We start from the raw sequence: 26170 nt of genomic DNA on the forward strand, positions 1-26170 counted from the left end.
ACCATGTGAAACTGTGTCTCATCTCTTACTCCAGTCGTGTTCGTTTCATTGTCCCGCAGCATAGCTTATATTGGAAGGTGGCAGTGAACACTTGTAGGAGCATTTCCAAGGGGGTGACAGTTGGATCATAGCTGCAGGGAAACCTGATTTGCCTTTGCAAGGTGGCACAAAGACATTCCACTATTCAATAGCAATGACAGCAAAGCCCAGCAGGATTGCTGGGTGAAGATCATGTGTTGGGGGGTGAGAGGTGGGAGAATGGGTATGTACAGAGGGTGAAGAAGACCAAGCTCCGTACAGTTTCTTTCCATCATGCAAATAACCACAGACTTAGAGTAAGGGACAAAAAGCTAAAATGCCTGTCAGCTTCAGTTGAATTTGAGTCTTGCATTAGTTGCACTGTTATATTGAGCTGGTTTCTGGGCACCCTAAGGAATAAAAATAGTTTTTTTCTGTAGAGCGGTGATGGTTTTACCATAGAGTATTTTACAAGATTTCTGGCTGAGGGTGCTAAATAGTTTTCAAAGTAATTTCCATGTGTTTATTTCTCTATTTGCCCATGGGAACAATTAAAACACAGGAAAATGCATCTATTCAAATAATTTCCTCCCCTTTTAAGATGATTCAAAGTAGACATTTCCCCCAGTACTTTGAGAGTATAGCAGGGGATCCAGTGATGATCTGTGTGTAGAGTTATCTGAGGTCAAATAGGGAAGTGGAAGATGGAAGGGAATTCCAATGGTGGTTGAAAAATTCCCCACAGCCCCTTAAAAGGATGGGTGGATCTCGGAAAGTGGTGTAATTGAGTAGAGGTCAGCTATTTCTAAAGAATAGGTATTTAACAGAACTGAGACAATTAGCCAGAATACAAAGCTCAAGGTCCAATGATAATGATGATCCTGAGATGGAGTTGATTTGTCCAAGGAAGTAACTCTTGCCAACTTGCATTTTGAATATTTCCCCATGAAAAGTAATTAGTCATCATTAGGAATGTATAATAAAGTGCCTCAGTGTGTGGTCTATCTTTGAGGGAAGGATGGAGAATTAAAAGTGTATATTCCTAAAGAAAATCTAGGAGTGGGGCACCTGGTTGGCTCAGTCAGAAGACCATGCGACTCTTGATCTTGGGGTCGTGACTTTGAGCCCTACGTTGGGTGTAGAGATTACTAAAAAAAATAAATAAAAAATAAAATCTAGGAGCAAAAGCATATGCCCTAAATTGTTGAATTGACCTCAGGGGTTGGAACCCATGGAATAAATTCAGAAGTCTACCAGATTTCCTAGGGGATTAAAAATGTTTCATAGGAACTTGGAATTCAAACTTGAGTCACTACGTGGGATGTAGAGTTGTGTTACATGGGAATAAAAATGACTTTTTTTTTCTCAAGGGAAAATGATGGATGTGGAAAAATGTGGCATCCGAGATAGGATCTCAAAGAAACAAAATGGTAAGAATATTAGCAGGGGTTAGGAAGTTGAAAGTTTTAAAAAGAAAAAAAAGTTAAAGTAATAAAAAGGAGAAAGCTATCAACCATAATCTCTCCTCACTTTGAAAGAATGCTGGCTCTTGGAGCTACTGACCCCTCTTTGCCTCACAATTCTAATATAAGAACTCTCCCCATAGTCCAAGGAGATTTAGAGATGGCCCTGGAGTGTAGAGTCGTGAGCATCTTTGGGGATGGGGGAGGAAACATCTTCTCTCTGCTAGATTTATAGCTCTGCATCCTAACAGCTCCCTGCAAAAGGGGACTAAGTTGACATGTGGGTGAGTAACGTAGATAGAGAGAGAGAGAGAGAGAGATAAAACTTGAGTAGCAGGCACTATGTTAACTGCTTCATATGCAGTGCCTCGTTTAATCTCCCCCCAACAAAATCAAAGAGATAAATACTAGGATATTTCCCATCTTACAGTAGAAAAAAACCAGAGAGTCAAGAAAATATATATCAAATTGCCCAAGGACTCATACCTGAGAGAAATCAGGCTTTGGAGCCCACTAGCCTGACTATAGAACTTTACTCTTAACTTACCACTTAAATTCATTTCACCAAAAATGTGTTCCTTTATAAGAGGTGAGAAAGACTTTACCCACCTGACTGAACTAAGAAGAAAGTTATATTAAGATTTCTAATTCTTTTTAATGCAGTTAGAAACCAAACTTCACAACAAGCCCTAATTTAAAGTAATCTAAGTAGTTTGGATGAGCTCAGGCAGGTTTCGTTATGTGGTCAATTCCATTCAACTGTTTTATAAAACTAAATAGTGAATGTTGTTTGGAGTATCCTAGGGTGACCAACCATCTCTCTTGATTTGCCCATAATTAAGGGGTTTTTCAGAACATGGGACTTTCGGTTTTAAAACCAGAACAAACCCGGGCAAACCAGATGGTTGGTTACACTTTATTACATAAAGATAATTTGACCTAAATATAATCTGCGTCTCTCTCATTGCAAATATACTCTGTCATCTAGCAAATATGAGTTATGTTTGTCATTATCATTCTCCAGATATACAATTTGAAGAGACATAAACCAGCATTGAAACTGCTGATCTTAAAGCAGGGATTCTCAGCCTGTGGTCTGAGTTTGGCAGAGCTACACATGACCAGAGCAGTGCAGTGGGCCAGGCAAGCTGCAGATGCTGTAGGACTGACCAGATCCAATCACTCGGCAGTGGAAGCTGGGAGAGAAGAGAACAAAGCAAGAAGGAGCAGAGCGGGTAGCCTGCAAGGAGACCTTGGTACTTCAGAATGACTGGGAGACCCATGGGCGCCTCCGGGACAGAGGAGGGCTGCTTCTGAAAGATGAGCCCCCACACAAATTGTCCATCGCTCATCCTAGGAAAACAAGTTGAGATTCCCTGATGTAATGGTCAGTTCCTGCAGAAGTGCCCTTTGCCTTCACTCAACGTCGCTGTTTGTCGTCTGTATGACTGAGAGTCCCAGTGTTGCAACAGTATTTAAGTATGTTATTTCTATTTATTTTGAGTCTTTGGAGTCTTGTCACGTGAGTGTGGTTGTGCATGATTTCTTTGGAAGATATATTGTAGAAGAAGTTAAAATTTTGTCACAAAACTAAACTTACTGCTTAGTGAATTGTGCATGTTCAATAAAATGTGTAGTACTTATAAGGTACTTATAAGGTCCTTGGTACCCTCCACAGCCACCAGGACATAGGAAGCATAGAGAACAGGCCCGTGGTTTGTATAGGATATTACCTTGTTTAACCCACCAGTACTTTCTTTGCCTTGAATAATCTTATTCTCAGACCCTACGGTAAGATATGTTACTGCAGTATCTGTTCCATTTTAAGTATCCGTGTTAACAACGATGTGGTATCCTACACACAGAATCTCATTTAATGCCTAGGATAGCTGTGTTGTGGTAAGCACTCTTTTCAAACCCATTTCACAGCTGAGGGAGCAGAGAGCTAAAGTAACTTGCCTGAGTCAGTAAGTAGCAGACCTCAGATTTCCACAGCTGTCACCCACAGTCCTTTTAGAATAAAGTCTAGAGCTGTGTTTTGCTTTAAGAAATTCATTCAGAAAACATGTAGGAAGCACCCATGTCAGTGTGCCAGGCAGTGATTGAGCAAGACAAAGAACCTCTCTTCCAGGAGCTCATAGTATCATGGGGAGATTGATAAGGAAATTCATTATTACAGTTCAGTGCAGTGTCATAGCATAAGGTGTTGGAGGAGAATGACGACGTGAACAGGAGAGTCTAGAAAGGCTGCCAAAAGGAGGGCATGCCCTGGACAGCCCGGCAGTGTGTTCCCTGGAAGGTGAAAATACATTTTAATCAAAGTGATTTTAGTTTATGAGGGTAAGTCAGTATTTTTAAAAATTGTGGAAGATAACTCTTGAGTTCCTTTTCTATCATTATATTTGTGTCTGATTTATTTGCCTTTGCCATGCAATCTGATGCTTATGTGTATGGTGTTGGTATTGTTCAGCAGTTCTCTCTTTTTTTATTTAAGTGCTGCTAAAGTTTGAATTCAAAGCTTTCCATGATTCAAAATTCAGAAGGTCCAAGAGGAGACATTAAAAAGTCCCCATTCCATCCTCCTAGCCATCGGATTTCCTTCCCAGAAGCAGCCACTCTTGTCTTTTGTTCTTGTAGTCTTCTAAAGATAGTCTATGAATATATGTAGATATATAAAGTATATTTTTTATTCACATAAGTGGTAATACACTATTCGCCTGCTGTGCACTTTGCTATTTTTATTTAATGTATTATTTCTTACCGGACCATTGGAACAAATGTAAAGTTCCCAGGGGCCAGGCACTGTGCCTTATTTCTAGATCAGCATTTCCATAGCCTGTTAGTATCTTTTATAAGACTTAGTACATGCTAAATATGTACTTCATCGATGCTTGGACAACGAGCATTTGTTGACTTACTGCTCTATGACTGAGTTTGGATTTGGTTTATTTTGCATTTCCCAAAGCGAGACCGTTGGGTTCTCCAGGGTACACTGGCTCAGCCTAGTCCTAAAGGTTGACTTTATTACTAATTCTGCATGACAGAATCATGTCTGGAACTTGTGTTTTTTCCTACCTGTTTTCTCTTGAGTAAAAGAACTAGGCTTTGATATTGCAGTTGCAAAAAGACAGGGATGGGTTTTTTGTTTTTGTTTTTTTGGAAATTCCAGTAATGTACCTTGACTCTCGCCTCTGCTAGAAAAGGCCATGAGCTGTGCCTGAACCCCTTAGTCAGACCAGTTCTCATCACTACATAGATCTAAGGTGTTGCATTTCAAAGGCTTTGAGGTTCCCATGCCTCCCAGCGTATTCCTGCTCTCTTGGCCGTTTACCTGGATTATCGACAAAGAAAACCTTTGTTTTGCCGCATGTCAAGGCTGAAGAAACAGAATCTCCAACAGAAGTCTTTCTGTTGTCTTTTCACACATGTTCGTCTGTACGGCATCCCTTGTTTGTGTGACGTATAAGGAGCATTCTGGCTGAGCGGGAATACAGTCTATTCACTCCATTCCTAAATGTCAATGCCCTCTTACGGTGTTGGATTTGTAAGGCACTTTATCTCCTTGTCTTGTGTTTCACTCTAAAGGACATGCAGAGAGGATATTTTGTTCTGCATTTTAATTGTCATTGTTTACACCTGCATTAATTTAATAAAATATTCTTATTTATTTTGTTCCTTGGTGCACCAGCATGTCCACTGTCTTGTTTTCTAGGCTTTATAAAACCACACCCAGTTTAATGTCCCAGTGGAAAAAGTTACTGGGAATATCTGCAGCTACCTTCCTAGTTCTTTACTTCATGGTTGCTGTTTATGCAACTTACTCTTAGTTCTGTGCGTTGAAAAATCCCGAAAAAAGTATTTTCTTCCCAAAGAATGTATTGAAAACTTTCCTTCCCCTCTTACTCTGTAGCTTCTTTTAAGACAATACCAAGAAAAGAGTCGAAATTGTGTTGTACAAATCGGAGATCTGAAGGAGGGAGGGTAAGAGAGAAGGAGTGGTCCCCAAGACAGCTCTGAGGCAACAAAGGGGCTTTCCTCTCAGAGAGGACTGTTCTTGGGTCGGTAAGCGTGGATATGCAAGCCGATGCCTATCAAGCTGGATGTATTCCAGTCTTCACATTCTGAAAAGGAAGTAAGATGTCTAGCATGAAGTCAAGGAGAGCATTAAAGCCTGGTCTCGGGTGGGACCATACAAAGACGTGTGGTTTTAAGACAAACATGACAACATTTACCATTCAAGGAAGTGTAGGACTCTTAATTGCTGAGTCATCAAGCTCACTTTAAAGAGACTTGTGATCATGTCTCTGAATCAGACACTCAAAAGGTGATGATGACTCTTCCTAAGAATATATGTTGGATTCTAGATGTTTTTAAAGAAAGAGTATCAGTATCTTTGTAGAAAAGATACTGCCTAACTGAAGACATGCTACATATATTCAAGAAGAATTAAGTAATAATTCAAGTGCTAGGGAATATGAGAGTTTAAGGAAAATGTCTCAGGACAGTGAGAAGAGAGGACAGCAAATGTTATAAAGTAGGGGAAGGAGGAAATCCCAGGTGCTAGGAGACTCACCAATGAGGCCAGATTCAGCGTGGACCTGGGGGAATGGAGAAGACACCTACCTCTGATGGTGTGTGTTTTTAGTCCATGCAGGCTGCTATAACAAACTACCACAGAGCAGGTGGCTTATAAACAACAAATTTATTTCTGACCTTTCCGGGGACTGGGAAGTCCAAGATCAAGGTGCCACCATGGTTGTATTCTGGTCAGGATCCTCCTCCTGGTTTGTAACTGGCACCTCCGAGCTGTGTCCTCCCATGGCGAAAGGGCAAGGGATCTCTGTGGGGTCTCTTTCATAGGAACACTAATCCCATTCATGAGAGCTTCACCCTCGTAATATAAGAACCTTCCAAAGGCCCTATCATCTTAATACCATCATCTTTGGGGGTTAGGATTTCAGGATGTGAATTTGGGGCAGGGGGACACAAACATTGAGACCATAGCATGTGGAGAGCAGCTTTTGAAATCATATTTATTGGGGCGCCTGGGTGGCTCAGTCGTTAAGCGTCTGCCTTCGGCCCGGGTCATGATCCCGGGGTCCTGGGAGCGAGCCCCGCATCGGGCTCCCTGCTCAGCGGGGAGCCTGCTTCTCCTCTCCCACTCCCCCTGCTTGTGTTCCCTCTCTTGCTGTGTCTCTCTCTGTCAAATAAATGAATAAAATCTTTTAAAAAAATCATTTATTTATATTTATTACGGGGTAAATGTAATGATAGAAGAAAATCTGTGATCCCTTACATTTTAGTGAAAATGTAAATTGGTGCAACCTCTGAAAAGAATAATTTGACGATATCTATCAAAACTATACATGATCCAGGAATTCCACTTACAGAAATTTACCCTACAGTTATAGTCTCACATGTGAAAAAGGACATATGTGTAAGGATTTTCATTGCAGCTTTGTTTATAATAGCAAAACACTGGAAATAACCCAAATGTCCATCAGTAGGGAACTGGTTAAATGAATGGGGTGGCAGAATCCAAACAAGAGAATACTATATTAGACAGCTACATAAACAGATAAGGAACTTCCTTCAGTACTGATATGAAACAGATCTCTGAGATACATTTATTGTTAAATTAAAAAAGAAGGTATAGGAGAGTGCAGTATGTTCACTTTGCACATTATATCAATAATGTATACAACGTTTAAACTATGGACACTTTGCTCGCTAGGTACTTCGTATGTATAAAATGTATACTTAATTTGTATATTATATATATATATAGTATATTATATCCTTCCAGATATAAATTTTGCATTCTTGAAAGGGAAAAAATGTAGATACACATTTGCTTGTACATGCAAAAAATGTGTATCTGAAAGGATGCATAAGATGATGGGTTTTTTTTGAGATTTTATTTATTTATTTGACAGAGAGCACGAGCAGTGGGGAGGGGCAGAGGGAGAAGCAGACTCTCTACTGAGCAGGGAGCTCAATGTGGGACTCAGTCCCAGGACCCTGAGATCATGACCTGGCCCGAAGGCTGACACTTAACTGACTGAGCCACCCAGGTACCCACACAAGAAGCTATTTAGACTGGTTGCTTTTGGAGTGGCATATTGGGTTCCTAGTAGGAGACTTTTATTGGTAGGACCTTTTGACTTTTGAATCCTGTGAACATGTTACCTATTCCAAATAAATTACAGTTTTTAAAGTCTGAGCACAATTATTTGCCTTCCAGGAACTTTCAACTGCTTGTAAAGAAATGATAACTCATTAATGTATAAGACCAAATATAAACATCAGAGGTGAGGGAGTTTAAACAACTAAATTCAACCACCCCTGGATTTTTAATGTGGACTTGAACTCAACTGGACTGAATTATTTTCTTTCATTTACCTTTTCCCTATTTTTTACTGGTTTCACTCCCAGTATAGCCTCAACTATGGGGAAGCATGATCAGTTTATTTATAGACTCTGATTTATGCACTGTGGATTTGGATTCACATGATAATAAATGATACTATTATAAAAAATGAAGAGACCAAATCAACTCTTGTTTATGGTGCCATAGATACAAAATATGCTTCCGTAGATATGAAATAATGAAAACATTTGGACCTTGGGGAAACTTGCTAGAATGATCCTAACATGTATCCAGGCTGAGAACGAGTTTTAACCCAAGTGAAGTTTTTGCATAACTGCAAGGTAGAAGTTTGGCCAGCATTTTTGGGGTTATTGGTGACTATCAGAATCCCCCAAACCTAGGCTTCCCCTTTCGGCATCTTGGCGTCTCCATGGGAAGCTTTGGCTATCTGCCTGAAGATCAGCAGCCCGTCTTTGACAAGACACAAAAGCTGTTTTCACCTCAATGCTCTGCAGTTGTGAAAAACGAAAAAAAAGAAGAAAAAAGGCAAGATCACGGAGAAGTTACTCAATAGACAACAAAATTTACATAAGTGAAACTGATTAGAAGAACTTTTTTGGCTGTGAGAGTTAAAAAGCCACGTCAAGCCTGAATAATGAAAAAAACTGCTGTCAGCAACAACAAATGACTGACAGTAGCCTCTATCTGTCAACCAGTTCACTGAGCAAGGTTGGAATAAGTTACAAATGCTAACATACATGACATCAAACAAAATGGTCTCCTTCTAGGACATTGAAGAGGCTCAGGGACTTTAAAACTGGATTCAAATGATTCAGGCATCCAGGAGAAAACTGAAAAATAAGGATAAAAACAACAAACCCTGTTTGTACCCACCACTGTTCTAAAAGTTGCTTCATTCTGGGTGACTATGGAAGGTAAAAAAAAAAAAAAAAATCTAGCTGTGCTGAGAAATGTACACATATTTGGGCAGAGTGAGCGGTTGCTTTAGAGACCTGGAGTCAGACCCAAGTTCCAGTCTTATTAACTCTGTGACTTTGGGTATGTAGCTTAACTTCAGTGAGCTTGTTTCCTTGGGTAAAATGGAGAGAGGTCTAAATGAGACTCTTATCTCTAACGTGCTTAGTAGAAGGCAAGGTGAAATCAGTTTGTGTATTGGTAGTATCAATGCCAAGAGATGATTTATTAAATTAAGGTCCAAGAGCTGTGAATCTAACCAGACTGGTATTGTTATGGATGACTTTAAAACCATTTTTTAAAACAAAATTAATTTTCCAGGACACCTGGGTGGCTCAGTCGGTTAAGCATCTGTCCTGGGATTGAACCCCTAGGGCTCCCTGTTCAGCGGGGAGTCTGCTTCTCCCTCTCCCTCTGCCCCTTCCCCCATGCTCTCTCTCAAATAAATAAAATCTTTTAAAAATAAAAAAATCAAGATTAATTTTGTATTTACTATTAAAAATTTTATTTTTTAATTAAGAAATTTAAAGTTGAAATGTTTAATTTTTCCTTCTACAAAGTAAAATAACTGAATTAAAGTTGTGTTGGGTTGAAGGTCTGAGTTGGTCATCTTAATAATTTTGGAATTTTTCATTATGTTAAAATTAACTAGAATTTCAATTTGCACATTTAAAATTCTAGCATTGATCCCTTTTTGATTCATCTGGGCTTCTCATGTCAGTAAATGCTGAGCTACCATAAAACAGAAATTATTTACATAGGATAAAGTAACTTATTTAGGGACAATTTAGAAGATGTTTATTGGGATAGCTGTGTTTTGATTTGTTTTTAAAGAAAGATGCTTCACACCTCGGTAATTTCAGAACAGACTGTTCTCTAGTGGAGAGCAATTCCTCTTTTTACACATCAAGTCAAATATTTCTGTCTATTCTTCAGTCAATTTTAAAACAAAAGATAGCAAAACAATGACCCTGTGGTTGGTTTCTCACTAAACAGAACTGAGCATACTGTGAGAACTTGTCCTCTTTATTTCAACGAACATTCATTCAGTGCCTACTGTATCTGCTAGACTTTATGGAGAATGCAGAGAAGACCCCAAGACCCACGCTGTCCTCAAAAACACAAGGACTGAAAATACTAACCTAAGTTATGAGCATAGCTCTTCCTCCTCCCAAAACAAAACAAAAGATACAAATAACAGTGTCAGAAAAGTCACTGAAGCACCAGAAAATAATTAAAGCAGCCTGAACTCAACCCTTATACTCTATGAAGTCATATTTTATCAAAGCTTTGCAGAGTTATTTCATGTATTGCGGTGCCTCGTTGATCCTAACCCAAAGGTGGTATTTTTGTGGTTTCATCGGTTCTAGTGCCATATCAGGGCACTAGGACATATGAAAGAGATTTAATAAATAGTACTAAGATTTTTAAAAATATTTACTGCATCTTGGGCAATATTCCCCGTGCTTTGTGTGTATTGATTCAATTAGTCCTCCTAAAAAACTCTATGGGGAAAGTACTGTTATCACCTCTTCTTGATGGTTGAAGAAATGGAGGAACGAAAAAGGTTTAGATAACTTGACCAAAATCTTGTGTCTAGTAAGCTCTGGCTGCAGGATTCAAACACACTTTGGCTTTGGAGCCCATGCTCGTTTGAACTCTGTACTATGCTACACCTGAATAATTTATTGAGTCATGTTAATGAAGAGGTTGCAAAGCTTAATACTATTGGAGCAACATAGTATACTGATACCTACCAGGGTGGGACAATTCCAGAAGCAGTCTGACGTTTGTTTGCATGTTTTTGTTTTTCCAGGCAACGGGGGCTAATCTGACTAGTGTTGCTATAGATATTCTAGGATATGTCTTTGATGAATCCTTGAACTTATTTCTGTTCAGTACATACTTCTTAAGTTCCATTGCTGAATCAGTCATATATACATACATACAAGAGAATTTCTGGGGCATGGTGTGGAAATGTTGGAAAATGTACCAATTTGCATTCCCAGATCAGTGTATGGGAACTCCAGTTGCTCCACATTCTGGTGGATCTGTAGACGTATCAAATTATGGTTTCAATTAACATTGTCCTGGTGGCTAATGGAGTTGCGCTCCTTTCCATATGTTTATCAGCCATGTGGCAATAAACTCATGAAGTGTCTTTTTAAGTGTTTTGTTCGCTTTTTATTAGGTTGTCCATCATTGATTTGTAGGAATTCTTATCAGATTCTACATATAAGTCCAGATATATTCTCACACTGTGTGCTGTTTGTGTTTTCTCTTAATGGGGTCTTTTGATGAACAAAAAGCTCTTAATTTTACATAGTCCTATTTACCAGTTTTTCCCTTTATTTTTTTGTGGGTCCCATTTAAGCAAACTTTGCTTGCTCCAAGGTCACGCAGACCTCTTTCCATATTTTCTTCTAAAATACTGACTTATTTTTCCACATTTAGATCTGCAGTCCTTCTGGAATTAATTTGTTTCCTTACCATGTGAGGTAGGGGGTCAAAGTACATTTTTTTTTAAAGTCATAGGGATAATCAGTTGTCCCTAAACCAGTTATTGAAAAGATTTCCCTCACTATATTGTAGTATCATTTTTTATCATAAACCAGTTGACTGTATCTCTACGTATGTATGTATTTATCTATTCCTGGACTCTTCTGTTACGTCGATCAACTCGTTTGTTTTGTTTTTGTTTTTGTTTTTGTTTTTTTGGTCTAGAAAATTTTGTTAAAGCAGTATTAATGAGTTTGAAATTTGCCTCTTGGGACTAGGACAACACGGGGCGGTGATTCCTCATCTTCTCATCTGCAGCCCGAGCCATGCGGGGGCAGGCTCCGAGGCTCCCTTCCGGGGGGAATTTACGTAATGAAAAGACTCTGCGTCTCTTTCTCCTACTGTTTTCCCTTCCCACTTTCACCCCAAATCTTTATTGTCTCTTTCTCTCTGAATGTGTTTGTCTCTTTATAAGCATAAAGGCATACTCACCACTTACTTTTTTATTGGGTATCTTCTCTTCCTTGTGCATTATTTTAAAAGCAGATAAAGATAGGATTTAATATATTTTTAAAAAATAAGGAAATTAAGTTACACTTATCTATGTATACTTAAATGAATTTTTTTCTACTATAAATTCAATGCACTCTAATTTTAGAAAAATATTTTGCTCTCTCGCCCTGAAAAAAATGGGTTTTTGAATTCTACAAGGAAGTGATTTTATTCCAATCTATCACTATAAAATGATACATCCTTTCTATATAGCTTAAACATCTATAATAAAAGATAAATATTGCACATAACTACATTCATAGAATGTTTGCTCACAGCTACAATATTGTAGGATCAAATAAACTTTATCTCATATACTCATGTTTGGAGTAGAGTCATGTAGCAATATGCAAAGCAAATTCCCTGTTGGGATGTCATTTGGCCTCATGGGGCAATAACATGACTAAAACAAAGACAGCGAGCCATGCCCATCATTTCCCCATTTCTGTTAAAACATTTTAAATTCCCAGTCACCAGAACTAAAATATCAGGACCACATTTACTCCTCCCTTTTCCCCATAACTGAGCTTCCATATTGATCTAATTCCCTTTCACAGATCTCTTGTTCCAACTACTTGTTTTGGGAACTCACTGTTACTCTACTCTCTTGGCCTTTACATCAGGATGTTCATATTGGCTGAAGCAACAGGAAGATCATTATCTTAAATAACAAGAAATAGACAGGTAGAATGGCTCTGCCTCTGTTCTCTGCAGTTCTCTTGGCCCCACTGTACTGGGTGGTTGACTCTATACCCGAGCGTATATCAAGACTAGCTGTGGCATAGTTCCACACCCCGGTCACATGCCCACCCCGAAACCAGTTGTTGGCAAACATTTACCCAGGAATCAGGGATGAGATCATCTTTCTCTGGGTTACATGAGGATAGATACCTTAGCAAAGTCAGGGCCTTGCCACCATGGAAGTTGGGGGTTTGAATGATGGCAGACCACCAACAGTGTCTGCTCCAGACCCTAACCACTTCAGTTTGAGTAACGGCAGCTTCCTCCTAATCATGCTCCCTGGCTTTTGTTTTTAGCCCCCATTTTCTCAACATTTAGAAGAAAGCCACTATAATTCTCCTTCAAGATATTTCTGTCATCCTAGCACTTTTCCTAGTACTCTTTTGGTGGCTCCTCACTGAGTGAAGGATAAAGTCTGAACACCTTGGCCTCCCCATTGAAGAGCCCCATAAAGAGCCTCCAGCCTTTCCCTATATCCTTCCTTCTCCCTACTCCCTTATAACAGGGGTGGGCATTTTTAAATTTTCTGTAAAGGGACAAGTAGTAAATATTTTGGGTTTTGTGGGGCACACGATCTCTGTTGCAAGTAGTGATCTCTGTTGCCAAGTACTCAACTCGGCTTATTTTAGTGCAAAAGCAGCCGTACATAATACGTAAACAAATGAATGTGGCTGTGTTCTAATAAAACTTTACTTACAAAAACAAAGAGCACACCAGATTCAGCCCCCAGGTCACACTTTGATAATCTCTTCCTTTTAAGAAACCCCTTACTCCTCTGGGCCTTAAACAGATATAAGCAACACCCCATCAGAGCCATAAAGAGGAGAAGGGTTTGGTTTGAGGCAGTGCCGCACACACAGGGTATCTAGCAGGGTCTGGGCTTCTTATCTGATACATCATCCAAATTTACTCTCGCAGCAAGACTTTTTATAAATGTATTAATTCAATTAGATCATGATACTGATCTAAAGATCAAAAGATCCAGTAGGGTTGTATTTCAAATCTTTTCCAAGCTGTGGTACATGGATTTGGTATACTAAGACAAATAAATGGGTTTATTTCTCTACCATGCAGATAATATCTGGGCAAGTCATCAGCTCAAGCTCTTCCTTCTACCCTCACTGGCATATACACACCCTAACTCATGCAACCTTTTTTTTTTCCTTGATGCTATTGCTTTTTTTAAAAATTGTGGTAAAATATACAGAACATAAAATTTACCATCTTAACCATTTTTAAGTGTACAGGTATATTCATGTTGTGCAATCATCACCAGCATCTCCATAGAGCTCTTTTCATCTTAAAAATTGACAGTTTACACTCCTGAAATAATAACTCCCTATTCCCCACCTCACCTTGCCCCTGGCAACCACTAATCTACTTTCTGTATCTATGATTTTGATTACTCTAAAATATTTCATTTACATGGAATCACAAGGTATTTGTCTTTTGGTGACTGGCTTATTTCACTTAGCATAATGTCTTTAAGGTTCATCCAGGTTGTAACATATGGCAGAATTTCTTTTCTTTTTAAGGTTGAATACTATTACATTCAATGCATACATTGTATTTTGCTTATCTGTCCATTGGCACCTACGGTTGCTTGCAAGTTTTAGCTATTGTTAATAATGCTGTCATGAACATGGATATACAAATATCTGAGACACTGTTTTCAATTATTTTCTGCATATATATTCAAAAGTAGAATTGCTGGATCATATGGTAGTCCCATGTTTAATTTCTTGAGGAATTGCCACATTTTTTTCCCACAGTGGCTATATATTTTACATTCCCACTAACAATGTGCAAGGGTTTCAATTTCTACACATGCTCACCAACACGTTATTTTCCTGGTTTTTTGGCAGTAGCCATTCTAGGGTATGAGGTAGTATCTTGTTATGGTTTTGATTTGCATTTCCCTTATGATTAGTGATGTTGAGCATTTTTTCATGTGCTCATTGGCTATTTGTGTATCTGGGAAAGATTGGTATTAGTTTTATTTTAAATGTTTAGGAGAAATCACCGGTGAAGCCGTCAGGTCCAGGACTTTTCTTTGTTGGGAGATTTTTTTTTTAAGATTTTATTTTGTTATTTATTTGAGAGAGAGAGAGTGCGCACGGGTGTGCAAGCAAGAGGTGTGGCAGAAGGAGAGGGAAGAGCAGACTCCCCACTGAGCAGGGAGCCTGACACGGGACTCAATCACAGGACCCCGGGATCATGACCTGAGCCAAAGGCAGACGCTTAACCGCCTGAGCTATCCAGGTGCCCCTGTTGGGAGATTTTTGATTACAGTTTGAATCTCCTTACTAGTTACAGTTCTATTCAGATTTTCTATCTTTTCATGGTTTAGTTTTGGTAGGTTTTGTTTCTAGGAATTTATCCATTTCATGGATGTTATCCAACTTGTTGGCATACAGTCGTTCACAGTACCCCTTTATAATCCCTTTTGTTTCTGTAGAATTAGTAGTAATGTCTCCACTCTGATTTCTGATTTTAGTAATTCAAATCTTCTCTTTTTTTTTTCTTAGTTCATCTACCTAGAGGTTTGTCAATTTTGTTGATCCTTTCAAAGAAACAAATTTTGGTTTCACTTATTTTTTTTCTTAAGATTTTTTGTTTATTGATTTGACAGAGAGAGAAAGCACAAGAAGGTGGAGTAGTAGGTAGAGGGAGAGGGAGAAGCAGGCTCCCTGCTTCGGGGCTCTGAATCAGAAGAGCCCCCCGATGCAGGGCTCAATCCCAGGACCCTGGGACCATGACCTGAGCCGAAGACAGACGCTTAACCCACTGAGCCACCCAGGTGCCCCTCATTTATTTTTTTTCTACTGGCTTTGTATTCTCTATTTTTTTTTTATCTCTGCTCTAATCTTTATTATTTCCTTCCTTCTGCTAGCTTTGGGTTTAATTTGCTCCTCTTTTTCTAGTTCCTTAAGTTATATACAGTTGGGTCGTTGATTGGAGCTCTTTCTGGTATTTTGACGTGTTTATAGCTATAAGTTTCCCCTTAGGACTGTTCTCACTGCACTCACAAATTTTGGTTTGTTGTCGTTTGTTTGTTTCATCTCTTCCTAAGTATTTTCTAATTCTCCTTATGATTTCTTCTTTGAACCTTCGGTTGTTTAAGAGGGTGTTGTTTAGTTTTTAGAAATTTGTGAGTTTTCCAGTTTTATTTCTCTTATAACTTCATCCATGGTAGTCAGAGAAGATAATTTGTATGACAACTTATCATACAATTATACCTGTCATATCATATACTTAACCTGGAAAATGTCCCATGTGCATTTGAGAAGAATGTGTAATCTGCTGTTGTGGGGTACAGTGTTCTGTATATGTCTGATAGATCTAGTTGATTTGTTATGTTGTCTAAGTCCTCTTTTACCTACTTATCTTCTGTTTGTTTATTCTATCCATTGTTGAGATTGGGATATTGAAGTGTCCAGCTATTATTATAGAACAATTTCTCCCTTCAATTCTGTCAGTTGTTGCTTCATATATTTTGATGGTCTGTAATTAGGTTTGTAAATTACTTCTTGCTATATTAAATTTTTTATTAATAGATAATATCCTTCTTTGTCTCTTATAAACTTTTTGGTTTTAAAGTTAGTTTTGTCTGATATCAGTATAGATATCCCTGCTTTCTTTGGGTTACTATTTGTGTGGAATAAATTTTCCAAACTTTTACTTTCCATCTATTTGTACCTTTGGAGCTAAAGTGTCTTATAGACAGCATATAGTTGGATCATGTGTTTTTACCCATCCTGTTGATCTTTGTCTTTTGATTGGAGAGTTTAATCCATTTAAATTTAAAGTAATTATGGAAAAGATGGGACTCAGTTTTGTTATGTTTCTATTTCCTATATGCCTTATAGCTGTCTTGTCCCTCATTTACTGCATTACTGTCTTCTTTCGTGTTTAGTTGATTTTTTTTTTTTTTTTTTTTTGTAGGGGGATGTTTAATCTCTTTCTCTCTCTCACTTTTTTTTTTTGGGGGGGTGTATATTCTAAAGCTATTTTCTTTGTGATTACCATGGGATTACATTTAACATTCTAAAGTTACAACATTCTAATTTGGATTTATGCCCCCTTAACTTCAATAACATACAAAAATTCTGATTCTTTACAGCTTTCTCCCTATCCATTTTGATTATTGAAATCACAAAATTACACCTTTTACATAACATAAAGTAATAATTCTTTTTAGCACATTAATTTCTTAAATCATTTAGAAAACAAAAAGTGGAATTACAAAATGTTGTTACCATAAAACTAGCTTTTATAATTGCCTGTGCATTTATCTTTATTGGGATTTTTATTTCTTTATATGGCTTTGAGTTACTGTCTATTGTTGTTTCATTTCACCCTGCAGGACTCCCTTGAGCATTTCTTGCAGAGCAAGTCTAGTGGTAATAACTATCAGCTCACTGCCTTTTGGCCTCCAAAGTTTCTGATGAGAAATCTGCTGATTATTTTATTGAGGATCATTTGTATGTGATGAGTTGCTTCTCTCTTGTTGCTTTCAAGTTTCTGTTTGTCTTTCAAAAGTTTGATTATAATGTGTCTTAGTGAAGTTCAGAACTTAAAGTTCATTGAGCTTCTTCGACGTTTATATTCATGTCTTTAATCAAATTTGGTAAGTTTTCAGCCATTATTGCTTCAAATATTCTCTGCCCCTTTCTCTGTCTCTTCTCATTCTGGAACTCACATGATGCAGGTGCTGGCTCATTTGTTGGTGTCTCACACGTCCCTTTGGCTCTGTTTACCTTTCTTCTGTGTCTTTTCTTTCTGTTCCTCAGATTTGATTATTTTCATTGTCTTATCTTCAAGTTCACGAATTCTTTCTTCTGTCCATTCAGATCTGCCTTTGAATCCCTCTTGTGAATTTTTCATTTCGGGTATTGTACTTTTCAGCTCCAGAATTTCTTTTTGGTTTCTTCTTAGGTTTTCTGTCTTCTTACAATCTTTCCATTTTGTTCATACATCATTTTTTTTACTCCCTCCATATCATCCTTTGGTTATTTGAGCACCTTTAAGAGTTGTTTTAGAGTCCTTGTCTAGTACATCTGCCATCAGGTCTTTTTCATGGATGGTTTCTGTCCTTTTATTTTTTCCTTTGCACCATTCTTTCCCGTTTCTTTCTATGCCTTATTTTTTGTTACTGTTGTAGAAAACAAGACATCTGAATCTAATAATGGGTTTGCTATTTTGTTATGGTTTTTGTTTATTGTTTTGTTGTTGTTGTTGTTGTTGTTATTGTTGTAGGCTGTCTCTTACCAAGGATCATACTAAGGTGTAAACGTAAGGTCTTTTCAGGTCTTTCCTGAACCTGTTCCTTTCCCTGGCCATATACAGTCACTTTTACATTTTTTTCATATGTGCCTTTGTTATAAATGTCCTTGTCTTTAATGTCTGGCTCCCCAGAGGGAAAAAAGAGAAAAAATGTGGGAGAGGGGTAAGAAGAAGGGCGCTGACCCTTTAAGTCCCCTGGAAGTCACTTCAGCTGGAGGTGGAGGGGTTGCAGCAAGGAGAGGTACAGCAGTGGCTACTGCCTCTTGGTCTGCACCCCTGTGGTCAGATGCAGCCATCAGCGATCAGAGCACAGAGCCTCAATGTTGGGAGGACAGGGTCTTTTTTGCCTGTGCTGGCTCCCACAAGCTGTGTGTGAGCTACTCCAGGGGCATGTCCATAGCTAGCTTCCTGCCACAGGACTCGGGGAGGGAGATGGGCAGCTGCTATTGTGCTATGAGCTAAAATGTATCAAAATTAACTGCAGTTTACCATGCCTTCCCCTGGAAGTTGCAAGCCTTCAGATAGACTCCAGAGTTCCAAAATAGCTGTATCAGACAGATTCTTCCAATGTAATTATTGTCCAGGTGGTGAGACAGACTCCTGGTGCTTTTCTACTCCATCATCACCCCCGCCCCGCCCCCCCTAGACCAACCCATACAATCTTATCCCAGGAGTACACTGCCTCCATATCCCTGGAAAAAACTGAAGAAACAAAAGGATGTAATCCCAGGATTACACTGTTAGACCTACATGTATCAAACACTGGTTGAGAGACTGCTTTAGTGACCCACAATAATCCATGCCAAGGGCTAAAGTATTTCCAATAGTCATAGGAATCACAAACATGTCAGAAAAGACTAAAGTTTGGCTTGTTTATTTAGTTAGTTTGCACCTATATCAGTGAAGAATGTAATAAAACTCTATTAGAAAATAGGATGGAGTGCCTGTGTGACTCAGTTGGTTAAGTGTCTGACTCTTGATTTTGGCTCAGGTCATGATCTCAGGATTGAGTCCTGTGTCAGGCTTCACGCTGGGCATGGAGCCTGCTTGAGATTTTCTCTCTCTCTGTCCCTCACTCCAGAAAGAAAGGAAAGGAAAGAAAGAAAAAAGAAAAGAAAAGAAAGAGAGAGAAAATAGGATAGTAGAGTGATTGAGAACAGGGACTCTAAAGTTAGGCTGTTTGGGCTTGAATTCTGGCTTTGGGTCTTCCTATTTATTTGATCTTGGGTAAGTTACTTCTTTGTTTCTTCATGTGTATAATGGAGGCAGTGATAATATCTCACTTAAGAGAGCTGTTAGGAAAATTACATGAGTTATTATGTTAAAAAAAAAACAACCCTCAAGCACATTGTAAGTACTGATATGAGTTGGTGGAAGAATATATATGTTCTGTCCCTAGGTATGTAAAATTTCTAAAAACAAATGGACAGAGTCAGTATCCACCTAGGTAGGCAGTCTGCTCTGTGTAGTCATTCAAGGACTCAGATGGATAATGGTTCTGTTATATTCAGTATGTGGTTTCCAAAGTTACCTTGGGGGGGGTCTCCTTACAGCTTATGAGGCTAGAAAAGCGTAGAGGAGCTCGACGGAAGGTTTTTATGAGCCAAGTATGGAAACAGTGCACATAATTTCCTCTCTCATTCCATTGGTTAGAATTCTGTCACATGATCAAACCCAGTTGCAAGGGAGGCTGGGACAGATAGTCTAGCTGGAAAAAGAGCAGTATATGAATTTGGAGGGAGAGCTATCAGTGTTGGCTACAGTGACCACCTAGACAAAACCATATTGGTATTGGTATCCCAGCCAGAAGAGTACATTGAATTTAAATAGCTATAATGTCATTGGCCTCTATTGACGTTATTTTAACAAAGCAACTTTTTGAAACTGGTCATTGAGTGTAGTCTTAAAAATATGGATGAGGACGTTCTTCACTTCATTACACAGTGTGCTTTCTAAGGAATACAAGGAAAAACGTCCCTTTGATTTCAGTACCAAAATAGATGTGTTTCCTCAAGTGAGAAGTTGTTTTGTTTTACTACCCAACCTTGGAAATGTTATTGTTTAACTATCCAGTGTTAGCTTGGAAAGCTTAGAGCCAATTTTATTTTTCCATTCAACGGATATTTACTGAGTATTTACTACATGTCAAGCTTTGAGCTAGATACTGAAGATGTAAGAGAGAACAGAACAGACATGTTCTACCTCAAGGAACTCACTCTAGATGAGGGTCTGGAGGTGGAAATATATAATAAACAAATACATGACCACATAAGTGCAACACCACCAATAACTAAGAGACCAAGGTAAAATTAAAGAATCAGGAACTGATTTTGAACACAGTGAGTAGGGCAGGAACTTCTCTGAGAAGGTGACATTTAAACTGTGCTGCACCAAAGCTGGTATGCTTCCAGCAGGAGGTACAATTTGTACAAAAGCTTCGAACTGGGACTGAGCTTGACGTGATCAGGGGATAGAAAGCAGTCCAGAGAGACAGGAGAGTAGCAAGTGAGGTAGGGAGAAAGGCGTGACGTTGAAATGCGAGCCGTACGGGACTTTGAGTGCATGGTAAAGAATTTGGTTTCCATTCTAAATGTAATGGGAGGTTGTCAAAGATTTTCAGGAGATAAACGATCCTGCTTGTGTTGTGAGATCACTTTTGCTGCAGTGTAGAAGAAGCATTGAAGGGGTATGGAAGCAGGGAGAACAGTCAGGCGATGGATGTCGTAAGTCTGGAGAAAAGCAGATGGTAGCTCAACCACAGCAAGCCCACATATTCTGACAGAGATCATGCATTTCTGGCTTGTGCCCAGGGAGAAGAGGAGACTCTATGGTTTGGCTTTATTCTTATTTCCCTCCCCTTTCTTGGCTCACTTTTCACTTGTGCTCTTGTGTTATATGTTAGAGACACTTAAATCCTTTTTGGATATTCTATATAGTCTTAGAATCCTAGGATAGCGATGCCTCTTTGTTCCAAAGGTGATTCATTATATTGCTTAGAAAGAATAAATATTGTTTCTCAAGAGGTTTGGTGTTTCTGGGTAAATAAGATAATTAAGTTGGGAAGAGAGCTGGAACTTTTGTAAATAAGATAATTAAGTTGGGAAGACAGCTGGAACTTTTAGAGAAAGTGGATCCAGAAAACCCGAACTGCTACTAAGAACAATTTGTAAATGTAGGTCATGGAGATCAGAAAGGAGTTTCTCTTTGACATTTCTCCTAGATTAAATGAAAGAGAGATACTGGGGAATTCTGTGACAGGGAAGCCTGCAGTTTGGTGCCTGCAAAGAGAGGAGTTACAATTGTGGAACCAAGGGGTAAACATGGAGAGAGGGAAGTATGGCAGGAGACTTCTTCCTCAAAATCAGGATGGTTATGAGAGTGCTCTGGTTTGAACTTCAAGAACTTACTGGAAATTAATAATGTCATACACACATGAGCACACAGACATTTATTGAAAAGACATAGCAAATGTCTTTTGCAAGTGAGCTTGTGGCAAGTTGAAGTTCCATGATTATCCTTAAATCTGCTGGAGAAAAGAGGCATTGACTGCCCAGTGGGGGTACGGACAGGGAGTGAATATCTTGGCTGCTGTATCCATAATGGAAATGTACTGCTCCCCCTTTTCAGGCCAGCCCTCCCAGCCAGTCCAGTTTCCTTCCTTCCCAGCCAATGCACCACACACGCTTGCTAACTCTGTCCACTCTGTTTGGTCACTTACCCCAGAATCTCTGTTTCTTCATTCTTAGTATCATGTCATAGCTCAGGCCTCTGGCTGGGCCTTTGACAGCCTTGGATACCTCATTTGACTCAACTATCTTCCTGTTTTATTGAGCAGTGAGGTCATAATTTAATGACCTTAGACATACCATATATGGAATAAAATGTTTGTTAAATTTGATTACTTACTAACATTTTTAGAAAATTAACAATTTGTAGTTATATATATATTTGTGTGCATGAAATATGGATGCATATATACAGAGATAGATGTATATAGACATGGAAACACACATATCAGAGTGTTTGCATGGGAAAGAGATCAATAATGCCTATATGTCTATTGGATATAAAGTAGCTGCAGCCTATGAAGAAGCCACCAAGGAAACAGGAGGGGAAGAGTAAAGGAACCAGAGCTGACAAAGAGTAGAAGCCAAGATGCCCACGTACCTCCTACTTTTAATGCAAAGCACGTCACTGTCAGATCCGGCCACTAGAATCCCCATTGTTCTGCCCCTAAAGGTGTTGTTCTTCTCCTCTATAACCCCAGGCCAGGAGGGGCTCCATTCAATCCTCTTTCATTTGTCAGGTTTGATACTCTTAAGAGGTCTCACTTTGGGACACCTGGGTCGCTCAGTCGGTTAAACGTCTGCAGCTCAGGTCCTGATCCCGGAGTCTTGGGATTGAGCCCCACGGTGGGCTCCCTGCTCAGCAGGGAGTCTGCTTCTCCCTCTGCCTCTGCCCCTCCCCTTGCTCATGCTTTCGCGCGCTCTCTCTTTCCCTCTCTCCAATAAATAAATAAATCTTAAAAAAAAGAGAGAGATCTCACTTTGACTAACAGGCTGAAGAACTCCCATTGGCTTCTCTAAGGTTATCCCTCATATATCTGTGTACATATATATTCTGATTATTTTGGGACTGTCTCGTTGAAGATAGATGCCCATTATTACAAACATGAAGAGGAGCAATAGTAAATAAGAGAACTTGGAGCTAGACTACGGGAGTTCAAACTCAGTTCTCCCATTTACTCAATATATGACCTCCAGCAAATGGTCTACCCTCTAAGTGCCTCGGCTTCCCTATTTATAAAATGAGACCAATGAGCGTGCCTACCTTCTAGGGTTGTTGTGAGAGTTAATTGGGTTCATATACATAAAGCACTTGGAACTGCCTTGGCAACATTTAGACCTCTGTGAATGTTAGCCTATATTACTGCTTTCCTCTCCAGCTAGGAATTACTACAAGTAGGAATAGACTGCTCGTTCCATTCATTCCTCCTGATCACGCCTCTCCTACACCAAGCTGGTATGATGGAACGTCCTACCCGAGAACAGGATCCGAGGTGGTCAGGAAAGGAGGCTGGAGTGAAATGTGTGGCTGGCCTCTGGTTTAGGGTGAAGGGCCAGGTGTTTCTTCACCTTCCTCCACCTGTAGGAAGAGCTAGTCTGAACTGGCCAAGTCTAGATGTGGTCCAGCCTGTGTCCATGTCCTTTCCACACTCGACTCATCTTTTATGACTCTCGGGGCAGTAGAAGGTGCTGAGTCTCATGCCACCACGCATTTTTCTTGCAGCACATCTCAGCTTTATTTGCTAAGGAAAATGCTCGAGATTATTGGCCAGGTGATGAGGAAAGCTTGAGGCTAGGAAAAATCTTCCCCAAACATGATTGGAGCAAAATACCCTTGGACATTATGCCCTCAGAAGGTTCCTCAAAAGTTAAGTGACGTTTTCAACCAAATGAACTTCCCTATCTGATTTCCTGGAAAAGCCAGATATTCAAAGAAATTGCATACCCCTGGTGGCCCAACAAGATCAGTAAATTCTCCCACTGAATTCTTTCTCAGGTCTGAAAAATTACCTGCTGGCATAGGAACATGTTTGAAACTTGTGGGAAGGGACTGCCTCCAAATGTTTGCCCTCCTACAGACTGACCACTGGCCCACTTGCCCTCCCACAACTAGGTCCCGAGTTGCTGCAAAAACCACAAGTTGGTGGCTTTGTAAGTGCCATTAAGCCAGGTGATTAGCCAGTCTGTTTTTCCACAATATGTGTTACTCTAGCGGGACATGTGTCTTCAGGTATATACCCTTTGATCCAGACACCCATTATAGCAAGTTTTCCCAAGGAAATAATCAGACAAGGGCCCAGAGCTCACTGGGTAGGGTCATTTATGGCACCTTTGTTTTGTAGTATCAACAATAATGGAATTAACCTAAGTGGCCATCAATAATGATGGCTTAAATAGTGATGTACCATACAATGAAATACTCATCAGTCTTTACAAAAAATCATGGGATCTATAATCACTGACATGGAAAGATGCTCACAATATCTTTTATCTTTGATAAAAGCAGTTCAATGAACAGCATCCTAAAATAATGACATGTACTAAAATTACATTCCTATATTCCTGTCCAGAGAGCTATAGAAAATTATGTTCACCAAAATATTAGCAATTATATCAGGTATAGGTATTTGGGTAATCTTTACTCTTTTTTTATTTAAAGTATATTTTATAATGATACAATGTGTCATTTTGCAATTAAAAAACAAAGCTTTCTATATTTTAATTCTGAGGGGGAAATGAGCTAGGTTTTAATCATATTTTTGCAAATATGATCTCGGGTTGACCACGCCAATCAGGTAATAGCATAAGAATAAATAACATTTATTGAGCACTTACTATGTGCCAACAGGCCCTGTTCTAAGCACTCTCCATGTCTCAAACCATTTAATCTATATAACATTCGACATTTTAGGTTTATCCCTATTTTACAGATAATGAAACAGGCACCAAGAGAGAAAGTCATTTGTTCAAGCCCCCACGGCTGGCACAAGATGAAAGAGTTGGACAGAGGTCTCTGATCATGACCCCTGTGCTGTTCTGTGCCCAGTTCACCTGCCCTCTATCTGCAGTGAGGAGCAGAAGGCGCGGAGATCCGAGAAGGAGCGAGCAGTGCTAGGCGTAGGACTCTGTCCTCTCTTCCCCTGTCGTGCTGAACGCTCTTCCGCCTCCCCGCCGCCACCTGTTCGCTTAACTCCTGTCGGCTTCAGTTTCCTCTTTTGTAAAACAAGACTTCTTGGACCTCCCAACTTAAAATGACTGAGTCCCCTCTATGCCACATATGGACCTAGTAGCTATTTCTGTTGTGGCACTTACACTGCCCCCCACTGTCACCACCAACATCCCATCTCAGGATGAGAGACAGACCCCAGTGTCCCTCAGTGGGCAAGTTGTCAAGGCAGGCTAGAAGATAGTGGGGTGTTTCTGTGCCTGCATTTACCACCCTCTACAATAAATCTGTTCATTTGTCATTCTCCCCACTGGATGTGGGCTCCTCAAGGCAGAGACAATGTCTTGTGCATCCGCAGTGCCAGGAACATAACATCATTTAATTAATAAACACCCTTCTTAGAGTGAAACACTGGAAATTATAGCCACGTGGCCTTATGATTTCAGAGTAATAGTCAGGGAGAGCAATGCTTGCATATTAATTTCTTTTGGTTTCCTGTTTTCTCCCTCATCTGGCACCATGTTCAGAGTAGAAATGATCATTAAGTAAAGAAGTCACTAATTTTTAACATGCCACTTCAACCTAATTTAAGAAATTATAATTTACTATGTAATAATTTTCTATATAAGTTAGAAAATACCATTTACAAAATTCCTTCTATTGGATCAGGCATTTTCCCACCACCACTCAGAGCAGTCAAGTTACACAGCCAGTGTGAGTGGAACCCGATCCGACTTTTCTGCCCTCTATGTCCACTGCTCTAACTTTCTACACAGTGTCTGCTTTCTGTCTATGTTCCACATAGTGCCTCCCTCCTCTGACCAATTACTATGGTTTCTAAATCCCCACATGCCACTAGCTCTGGCATCTTAGGAGAGTACCTCATATCAGCGTGCTTGCATATTCCCCCCATGGGTAAACTGAGGATCATGAAATCAGCTCGTCTTACAAGAGAAAATCCAAGAAGCAGAGGCAGATATAAGGCACATGTTGCAATAACCACTGTTTTTGGGGTTCTCACCTTCCTTTCCTCCCTTTTCCTTACTTCCCTTCACAAGGATGGCGGTGACCAGAGGAATCAAACCGTGGGATTCTCTATTCCTGAGCCATCGGTTAGGATATGCTGGTGACATCAAAATCACTTGATCAAAGTTTCCGCCAAAATGCCTATTTCTGCACCCCAACCATGGAGATTTTCAATCAGGAGGTCTACGGTGGTGCCTAGGCACCTCTAGGCTTTTAAAGTTCCCCAGGGGATTCTGATGTGCAGCCAGGTTTGGGAAAAACTGGTCTGGGTCAGAGTCTCCTCAAAACATGAGTCAGCTGTCTTCTCCTATCTCTGACTGCCTTTGAAAAGATGAATCATCACTTCGCTTTCTTTTCTTTTTTAACTGAGTTGAAACCAAGAGTCAATGTGAGAACTTCTTACTTCCTTTATCTGAGGTTGAGTTCAGATGTCCCCCCCCCCACCCCCGCCACTTCATCCAAGCACTGCGTCTTCTAAAGATCTTAAGGGTGAAGGACATTAGTCCAG

At 39.6% G+C, this 26170-nt stretch overlaps 1 protein-coding gene across 6 annotated transcripts in view; it reads left to right on the forward strand.

The window, feature by feature from the left end:
* The window catches only part of CD274 (CD274 molecule), a 65415-nt gene that overhangs the window by 15541 nt on the left and 23704 nt on the right, over nt 1–26170 (forward strand). For 5 of the 6 annotated variants that reach the window (XM_025891580.2, XM_073878165.1, XM_073878163.1 and 2 more), the window contains 2 exons: nt 1389–1448; nt 2506–5165. In XM_025891580.2, coding sequence (XP_025747365.2) covers nt 1389–1448; nt 2506–2528 — 83 coding nt within the window. In that variant the 3' untranslated portion in view covers nt 2529–5165. Of the gene's footprint in view, nt 1–1388; nt 1449–2505; nt 5166–26170 lie in introns of those variants that run through there. The other variant, XR_012374057.1, reaches the window with a different exon arrangement.

The sequence above is a fragment of the Callorhinus ursinus genome, unplaced genomic scaffold, assembly GCF_003265705.2.
Source record: "Callorhinus ursinus isolate GAN/ISIS: 27379988/994484 unplaced genomic scaffold, GSC_fseal_2.0 scaffold28, whole genome shotgun sequence".
NCBI lineage: Eukaryota > Metazoa > Chordata > Mammalia > Carnivora > Otariidae > Callorhinus > Callorhinus ursinus.